Source organism: Limulus polyphemus, unplaced genomic scaffold (genome assembly GCF_000517525.1).
Source record: "Limulus polyphemus unplaced genomic scaffold, Limulus_polyphemus-2.1.2 Scaffold4757, whole genome shotgun sequence".
NCBI lineage: Eukaryota > Metazoa > Arthropoda > Merostomata > Xiphosura > Limulidae > Limulus > Limulus polyphemus.
In genome coordinates, this window is record NW_013670367.1 from 70,178 (window position 1) to 80,604 (window position 10,427).

Here is a 10,427-nt window from a genome sequence, read left to right on the forward strand (position 1 = left end):
CATCGATAAGGAGGTGACTATTTCATTTAATAAATGTTTTGTTTTGATATACAAGTTGGTCAGGTTTTTTTTCATCTAAAAAAACCGACATTAATTTCTTGATGACCTAATATTTTCATAATGTCATTGTTTGCAATGATCTGATGGTTAGGGTGCTTGATTGGCAATTTGTGAGTCAGACAATTGAATACAATCACCAAATATGCTTATCCTTTCAGCTGTGGGAGCATTATAATGTTATGGTAAATCCCAGTATTTGACAAACGTACCCCAAGGATTAGCAGTAGGTGATGTTGACTAACTGCCTTCTCTCTACTCTAATTAAAAATAATAATTGAACAGAATAAAATAAAATATAGGAAAGTAAAGCTACTAGCTTTCAGAATCAAAAAGTAAAAAAACTGGAAAAATTAGATTACATTAAAGAAATCATTCTCTATTCTGGCTTTATATGATTGCTTTTTTGTTTGCACTAGCCATCCCAAATTTATAAGCCCACTACTAGAAAAGTGAAAAGTAAATACAGTGTGCATTAGCAAAATTCTAGATTTTGGAACCTTTTTGTAGGTGACTAGACCTGGGGCCACTTGGAAGTCATTTGTAATAATAAAAAAAAACAAATGTTTAATTCACAAATGTTGCCAAATTATGCATAATTTTTTTTAAAAAATTCACAATCCTAGCCCAGTTGTTACCATAAGAGTATGAGATCTAATTTTTCTCATCACAAACTTTTAATAGGGCTTTTAAGTAAGAAACAGCAAGACAAAAGTATGATCCAAATACACGATAAAACAGTGACACTAAATGTTAAAGTGATGCTATAGCTATTACTAATATGTATAGTTGGAAGGACTTCAAATGCAGTTAGAAAATCACATATATTGTATCCACTTCTTATCGAATCTATGGCTTAGCTAGCAGCTAGAGCATTACGATATTCTAAATATTACAAATGCAAAATATTTGTATAAAACTTCATGAATGCTTAGCTTTTGGATTTCTAAATTAAACCCAAATACTATGAGTGAACCATGTGTTTAAAAATTAAAATAAAAACAACAGTTACACACTGGTAACTTTAATCTAACCAGTTGTAAACTGCACACTAGATGTATTTTCTTAAATGATTGCTTAGTGGGTAGTTTATATACATATAATTTAGATTTACTGGGTGAATAAGTACAGAAGTTTTTTTTTAACAAACGTGTAATTGTAAATCCAATGCTACAAATTACATTCAAACTGTACTGCATTACATAAACAAAATCAACTTACTTGTATACAGTAACTGAAAATTTGTGTTACTTCAAACAGATCCAAATATTTCACAAAAACACACTGTCTGGTTCAACTGTATCTTGATATAACTTTCCACACTTCACATTTAAATTTCTCATGTTTATAATCTAGCGTTGAATGTGCTAGAACACTTTACGTCAAATCTTTAGTACCTTCTAGGTGTTTTAGGTTTATCTTATTAAACTACAAGTAAAATTACTTATCTCCAGTGATGGGAAAAGTTTAGGTTAATCTATTATTTTAAATCATTTTATGGACTTTAAAAAGGTTAATTGTGTTGCACTCTTGGTTTCATTCAGAGCCATAGCTCTAAGCTGCTTATACCGCCCACCACACACACATACAAACAAAAAAGCAGGAACAACAACACCTAACTTCCTATATTTTATCCAATGTTTTTGGCAACTATCTTCCATCAGGCGTTACAATAGATTTCTTATGTGAAGCCCAGTGAAAGGTATTGCTTGAAATGTTACAAGATATAAATATATATAATAAACTAGCTGTAGTTTTAACATTTGTATTTTCTTTTAGTGTTGTAAGTTAAATGACAGGGCTGTGGGTCTTAATGAAGTTAAAATCAAATTTTATACATATATATTGCAAACTGTGGTGTCTGTCTGAGTGTTTATCTGTTTCCTGTTTATAGCAGCTGCTTCCCGCACTGTGTTTGAAAAGCTGTACACACAGGCAAAGCTCAACATTCACTTTTGAAATGACAGGAGAACAGGCATGAATAATGTTGATGCCAAATTTTATTTTGCAAGCATGGTATTCTACACTAAATTGTTAGGAATTAATCACACTATCATTCACATTTCCAAATGTGATGTAACTTAAACAATAAAAATGTAGATTTATTATATGTTATTGTTGAACAGGTTTTAGCATGACTGAACTGCTCAACAAATACTTTTCCAACATTCAACTGATCACATACAGAGACAAAGACAAGCTTCTGTCAACAACCACATATGATAGGTATTAATTTTATTGGTGTAGATGGAACTTTGAGATATATCTTTGATATTTTTCTCATTAACCTGAGGTTATTGACTATTGCTAGGTGAATATCAGATATGGACGTGAAGTTTCTGTACTACTGAATCAGTTATAATACTTATACTCATGTTCTTATGTATGTTAAGTCTATAATGCTGGCCATTCTTTTCAGTTGAAAGTTAGACATTATATTTTTAAAGATTGTAAATTGCCCAAATATAAAACTTTTCTGGCGATTTACAGCATTAAAAAAGCAAAAAGTACTCTATACTACTTATGCAATTTGTGTATGCATTAACTGTTAGAATTTTAAAGTTATGCTTTTATTACTCATAAAATTAAATGTAAATTAAGTGTTTTCTCTCTCTCTCTCTCTTTTTTTTTCAGAGGTATGTAGTGAAATTACTGCATCCCCTAGTGGTCTCTTTAGGCTGGAAAGATGAAGGTTCACATATGAAAAAGTAAAAAATGGATTTGAATTCAAATATTTTATCACAGTGTATTTGAAATGATATATTTTCAAAGAGTTCATTATTTTAACTTTCCAAAGAAAAATATAGAATTTTCTATCAAATTATTTTACACATTATTTTTTACCATATCTTAAGAGTTTTCATGGTGTTTTTGTTTTCTTACTTAGTCTCATTTTCTAAAATATATATTCATTGGGTAAGCCTTCGTAAAAGATAATTTTGAATTAGGAAAAACAATGAAAAATAATAATCTGAAAAAATACTTTATTAACCCCAAAATTACTGATATATATGGACTCCATTTGGTTTGAAGCATATTTTTCAAAATTATTTAATGCACAAAATTGTTTGTGGGTCTATCTCTTTGAAGATTCAATTTTGACGATCTATGCAATAAATTTTAAAACTAAAAACAAGATCAATGTTTAAAATGTGCAATAATATTATATCTGGTCAATTACCAAAACTTATATGATTCAGCATGTTTCAGTACCATTATGCTACCATCATTAGGAGTAAAACCTATATGAGAAGCAAGTAGTTTTATAAAGAAAAAGTTTAGCTCATTGTAATCTATGTGAGTGGTATGAGTATTGTACATAAGAAGTCAACATTTTTTTTCAAAAAGTGTGCATTTTCACCAGCTATCCTTTCGTCTGTATTTAACAAAGAATTATTTATTTTACAGCACAAAATTTAGCCATGTTTTCTCAGTCTGAGACAATTTAACACAACTTGATTCAGCTCAACTAGAGAATACAATACAGTTAAAGAAGAATTCAAACCATTTAACAAAATCAAAACAGTACTTCCTAGCACTAAAGATAAAAAACATTTTAGAGAGAAATGGTAAATATCAAATTAGGTGTTAATGCAACAAAACATATATTGATCAAACTAAACATAATTTGAAATATCTTAATGAACATAAAAGTTATGTACGTAACAAAAAAATGCTAATTTCTCCTTTTACTGAATGCTTTGTTAAAACAGGTCATTCAAAACAATGGCATGAAACAATAATTTTAGATGAACATAATACTCCAAGTGAATTAAATATTAGAAAATCAATTATTATATTATAATAACATCAATACCATTCTTATCAGGGTGCAGGTACCACCCATGCTTTGTCTTTTATCATTCCTGTGATTTAACACATACACACTATGTTGTGATGTTGAGTCAGAATTGGTTATATTTTAGATATACTAGCAAAGACCCCGAAAACATTAGCAGTCGGATTAGTATATTTATTGCAACAGTACTTCTTTTAATACAGGATTTCTGGAATAATATAAAGAATTCTAATCACAAACACTGAGATCTGTAAGTTCACTTGTCTTAGGCTGAACATTAGTTACGCCATTATTAATTACAGCCTACATTTGATAAAGAGGTAATAAAAAAATATATAAATTTATTTTTATAATTTGTTTTAATTCTAAGTTTTTCATTATTCTAAATACAACAGGAAACTTCGTTCATTGGCCTTAATAGAAGCTTTATACTTTGGAGATAAAGAAGTCATAGCAGAAGGCAAGAAATTGTTTGATTCATGGAAGAACAATGGCACATGGTAAGTTTAAACATTTAACTTTATATAGTAGCATTTTTAAGTGTTCTTACATTGTGAAGAGTTTTCAAGAAGTTTACAAATAGGATTCCAACATTATATTTCTGCTTTGTTTTATCATACACTAAATTCATAACTTTTGTTTCTGAGTGATTTTATCAAGTTGATGTAAAATAAACAAATATAAAAGTTTAAGAGCAAAGAGTAAAAGTTATAGTTGGTGAATGCATGATTATAAATCACTTTTCAAACAGAAGAATATGCACTAAGCCATGAATGCAATATATTGTATGAAGTTATTTTACAAAACTTATTTGAAGGTTGAGTTTGAAAGCTATTTAAAACCTCTATACTATAAATAACAAAATATCACCTTTTTTTTGCAATTTTATACTCTAGTGGGCTGATTGTTGGAGTTTCAATTATATTGCCGGTCACACCAAATTTATTTAGTGGAAGATTGGCAGTGGTGAGTGGAGCTCACAAGTCGCTAACTCGAGGTAATCTATGGTTAGAATAAAGAAACAGAGTCACAACTTGTCACGGGTGCTCGTGCACTTACTTCGTTGCTAGGCAATATCTCTATGTGCTTTTCAATGCCACTGATGCAGCTACTGTATACTCTAGCTCATGGCCATATTTTGTAATACAGACGTCCTTATTTATGATATTTCTCCATGTATATGTTCACTCAAAAAATGTTTACAACTTTGTTTCTAAATTCTTTTCAACTACTAAATACACTGAAGCAATTGCAAAATTCACTCAAAAAATATTCAATTGCTTCATTTATAGGTTTTACTATCATAAATGTGTACAATAATAATGTGATGATTAAACAAAAAACGTGTTTGTTAACTATAAAAAAATTACCAATATGTGTAGAATATTGCAAAGGACGAGAAACAAAGCAACAAACCTTGACAAGAACATTTAAATTACTCCATTTTCTATACATAAAATTGCTTTTCTTTCAATAAGTTTGGAGAAACTGACATTTTAAGTTAAATATAAAAAAAAAGTATCCTGTTTTTTTTTCAACCAAGAAAAATTAACTTTAAGGATATTATCAAGTAGTAAATGCATTTTAACATAACTGGGCAACTTGATAAAAGTCAAAACTGTAAAAACTGAATACATATACTTGTTCTGTATATGGGTCAAATTATGGAAAAAAATTCAACCAGAATATTAGAAGAAGAAGATTGAGAGAGAGAGAGAGAAACAAACACTAGTTTACAGATGGACAATCTATAATAGTTTAACATACGGACTTTGAATGCTAAGCTTGTATCAACTTGGAACTTCAAGATTGTTTCTCATGATACTACAGAGCAATAAGAATTAAAAAAAACTATAATAATGCTTTTTAAATAATCAGAAATGAATTCTTGATTAGCTTTTGTGTACAACATTACAAACAAGTCAAAAGATGCTGGGTTTTACATTTGAGCAAATGACCAAAAATCTGCATTTCTTACCAATTAAGCATGTTGTAAGAACATGAATGAACTGATTTAATTTCTGAATTAAATTTAAATAGAAGCAAAATAGCTTCATATCAGTAGCATACCTATGCCCCAACAGCCCCCCCCCCCCCCCACCACACACACACTCACACAATTGAGGGAGACTTGAAGGGTCTGACAAGTTTAAGAACTGGTGACAAGGGGAATAAATGTAGGGGCCAAAATACTTTTCATGTGAGAGACAAGGCATCATTTGTAATTACGTGCTTTATACACTGTCCATTACATAAAATACATACATCACTAACATAAATACATTTCATACTTACAAAAATGTTAAATATTTGTGGATTGTTAATTTCGAACATAAGAAATCTAGTTGGGTCATGCACCAGATCTGCCCTAAGTATTAAATTTCTCTAGCAGATTAACTTCATTGAAACTACTAAACATTAAACAGTTGTATTGTGTATTACCTTGCTTTGTGTATATGGAGATACTCTGTGAATGTCACATGGAGCAGAGATATTTTGAAATTGGTCACCTATAGAGAGTGTAGTTCAATTGTAAATGCAATTTTAATAGTTTCAGATAGATTTGTTATAACAATGATTTATGTATTCTATAGCCTTTATCCTGAGTGCTTCATAGTTCAGACATTTTCAGAGTAAAATCAAATGATTTTCGTTATCTTGATAGAAAATATTTATTTTTTAGAACATCAGTTACATATAGCCAAGATAACAAGAAACCTTTGGTCTAATCAGGAATGTGGTCTACAAAAGCCACATACTTCACTCTCATGGAATATATTTACTACTTAGAAAACAACTTAAGTCTTTCTGTCATTCTAATTTGGAATACATTGAGCTACAGAGATAAAAACTGGATTGTAAAAATCACCATTGACAGTTTCAAGCAGATTAGTTTTTCAATTGGAAGAGCCAAGATTGAGCCTATATTGAACACTATTCTGCTTGTTTCAGCTGATAAAGTGTGTATTTTAATCTCAACTTCATATGTTGTTGTTTTGTTGTTTTTTTCGTTTATTTTTTTTATTTTGTGTCAAATCACCACACCTATCCTTCTGCATACTAGGTCTATGAATCTCCAGTTATTGCATAGATCAGGGTAATCCCTAGAATACTACAGGAATACTTAACAAAAATAGTCATATATCTTTTGAGATCTAACCTATTAATATGAATGCTTGAAAATTAGTTACCTATTGACAATCATTGTATTGTCTTTATTCTTTTGTGTTTACCCAAATGTTTGTAATAAGAAGAATATTATCCACTATTAGTTAAGTTCAGATGTTTGACTGCACACTGGAGACTAGAATTCGTTGTTAAATTAAATATGACCAAACACTCCAGACAAATAAAACTTTCAATATACCCAACATCTTACATGTAGATATGTAACTCTTGATAAAGACATAAGTTGAACTGTCGGGTACATTAAAAGTTTTATTCATCTGGATGTTGTGGCCATATTTATTTTAATAAAGAATATCATCCACTCTTTTAAAGTATTTAATATCGTACTAGGCAAATTTTTTTAGATTAATGTACTCCACTGAACTTTGTTAACAGTTACATCATACTTGTAATTACTCTAAAAGGGGTTAACGTTATGGTAACTTAACTTACATGACTAGTGTAAATCACTTGAACAAAAACTTTAGGCATTTAACTCAGGAATACTGAGCTGTTTTTTTAATTAAAGAGAAGATTTCTCAGCACTGTACATATAAAAAATACAGTTAAAATGTTTATAATATGCTATTCTTACTATAAGTTTATTTTGGGTCAGTTTAGAGTACAGTATAAATTATTAGTAGTTATACTGTGGTGTTGTTATTGTTTCTTTTTAAAAGAATTCTCTGAACTATTTTATTTATCAAAATGCTCTGATTTTACATATAATAAAGTTTTATATCTTCTTCTTAGACAGTAGTTAGTTTTGAGCAGTGAAAGTGTTAGGTTTCCCCTTAAAATATTTGAAGACAAAATGTTTTAAAACTTTCTTTTTGTGGCCATAAGAAGCAGTTGTAAGTTGAACAAGAAGATAATTTGTAAATAGTGCATTAGGTTTTATTTCCTTTTGCGCTGTAGCATTTATCTAAGTTTTTGTCTAACGTAAAAACATACACGTTAATCACTGATGGACATTTTCAATGAATAACAGTGCAAGTGCAGTGATATGCTATGATTTCTGAATAATAACAATAACATATGGAACCCAAAATATTTTTGGGAACATTCCGGTACCTTTTTTTGTTTCTGTAATTTTTTTTTTGAAATATAAATTCACATTACATATCTAGTAATCTATTATATAATGAATAAAAAGTACATTAATTATGTATTGCTTTTCAGGATTGCTCCAAACCTCCAAAAGTCAGTGTACACTGCAGGAATCATAGGAGGAGGCTCAGAAGAATGGCAGTATCTGTGGGATTATTTACAGAATTCCACCATTCCTTCAGAAAGGTCTTTATTATTTGATGTTCTTAGTGCATCTACAAACACTGAGTTACTTAAACGGTAAGAAAAAAATATTAGACTATATTCTTCAGAACATTGTTGTATTTACATTTTTTGAAAGTTAGTTTTTTATTTGTCGATATGCATGGAATTTTTTATTATTTGCAAATATGTACATTCACAGGGCTGTAGAGTGGCATTTGTAAACCATGAAGGAGTATCAACAGAAAAAATATAGGACTTAAAAAAATGCCTCGACAGGTCAAATTACTGCTTATTAATATTATTATAGACATACAAGTATATATATATGTGTGTGTATGAGACACTTTTATTGTTTTACTGATGATACTTGAACAATTGAGGGCCAGCATGTCCTACTGGTAACATGCTAGAATGTAACCCTGAGGATTTATGATTCGTGTCCCGTTGATCGTGTCTGAACTTCAGATTCATGGATACATTATAAGAGTAATGGTCAAATCCCAATATTCACTTAGATTAGCCTAAGATTTAGTTGATGGTGCTGTTGACTACTTGCATTCCCTTAAGTCTGTCAGTTCCAATTCAGAATGGCTAGAACAGATAACCTTATGTAATTTTGCATGAATGTCTGACACAAACAAACAGTTTTACATATTCATCTTAAAACTTTTAGGTTCTTGGAATATTCTCTGGATTCTACCAAAATTGACCCTCAGGATAAATATAAGGTTATAACAAGAGTTGCTAATCGACCGAGTGGTCACCACTTGGCACGAAATTTCCTGTTCCACAATTGGAAAATATTCTTGGGAAGGTTTGTCATATATTTTCATCATATCATAAGATATCTAAATGAATTACATAGGATGTGTTAATTTTGGTATTATATAATGATTGAGATAAAAAGGCTTGCTAAAATTATATTTTTGTTATAATTCCTAGAGCGAGATGATCATAATGTTTATGTACATTAAGTACTAACAATATGGTTTTGGCAATCAGATATCAGTCACGGTCATGGTTTGTTACCTATACAATTATATAATTCACCTAGTAATTAATTTTTTTATTTATACAAGAGGCTACTAATTACTAACTAGTTGTGTCCTTCATTTCAGCTGCTAATCTGTTGCTATGGGAAATATTGTAAAGAGCAATTTCAGTGTTGATAGTTTCTGAGATTCTATCCTGGCTCTTTTTGATGAAAATATGAGTCACTATGCATTCAACTGGAGTCTCCCCAATGTAGAACTTGAATCAGTTATTTAAATGTTTTCAAGATGGGTAACCAGGTTTTCCTATTCCACAAGAAGACCCAGGATTGAATCCTAGAAACTACATTATACAGATATAGTTCTTCTCAGATCTTTCCAGAAGATAGCAGAAGATTAGCAGCTAAACTGTTGGATAAAACTAGTTAGTAATTAGTATCTAGTTATATTTATATAAAATAAAAAGTTACTAATTAATAATTAGACTTAGGTGATCGTAAAGTATAATAACCATGACAAAGATTCATGTTCATTATTTTAGGTTATAATGAAAACTTGTAGCCACCAAAACTATATAAAGATTAAATTATAGTCATTTTAACATTTAACTTGTCACTTGGAAATGTTTATATGAATAATTTAAGAATGGTAGGAGAAAACATATTCATTTTTCCTAATTGTCATTGTTCAGTAGACATCCATACAATCTTGCTTCAAAGTTTATTCTTAATAAATTCATCTTTGATCTATCTTGATATATTCACTCTTTTTTTTAACGTTTTTAAAATACAGTTTTAAAAAAATTTGATGCTCAGTCAATCATAGATGTGCCAAAAAAAATTTTAATTTGATGATTTTATATTTGTATTTTTCAGAGATGTATGTCCTTCAAAAGTAAATTATTATCAATGTAGTACTTCTTATTAGGTGGAAGCTTTTTCTCATTTAAATATTTCTGAAAAAGAAACACAGAAGACAGTGATTATAAATGACCAATAGTTTAAAGAATATTACATTTGTTTGTGGAATTCTCACCATTAACTATGCATCAACATTATCAATTCCTTTAATCTCGAAAACCTCAATCAGATTCCCACTAACTCTTTTTCAAAAGAAAACAATTTCATACATCTTAA

The 10,427-nt window shown here is 29.6% G+C and overlaps 1 protein-coding gene across 1 annotated transcript in view; it reads left to right on the plus strand.

The window, feature by feature from the left end:
• The window catches only part of LOC106471646 (endoplasmic reticulum aminopeptidase 1-like), a gene marked incomplete at its 3' end in the record, with an annotated part of 77,048 nt that extends 66,878 nt beyond the window's left edge, over window positions 1–10,170 (plus strand). Inside the window, exons 14-18 of the mRNA XM_022400263.1 lie at window positions 2,692–2,765; window positions 4,252–4,356; window positions 8,207–8,374; window positions 8,973–9,113; window positions 10,167–10,170. Of these exons, the coding sequence (XP_022255971.1) occupies window positions 2,692–2,765; window positions 4,252–4,356; window positions 8,207–8,374; window positions 8,973–9,113; window positions 10,167–10,170 (492 nt within the window). The remainder of the gene's footprint in view (window positions 1–2,691; window positions 2,766–4,251; window positions 4,357–8,206; window positions 8,375–8,972; window positions 9,114–10,166) is intronic.
• Between the last annotated feature and the right edge of the window lie 257 nt (window positions 10,171–10,427).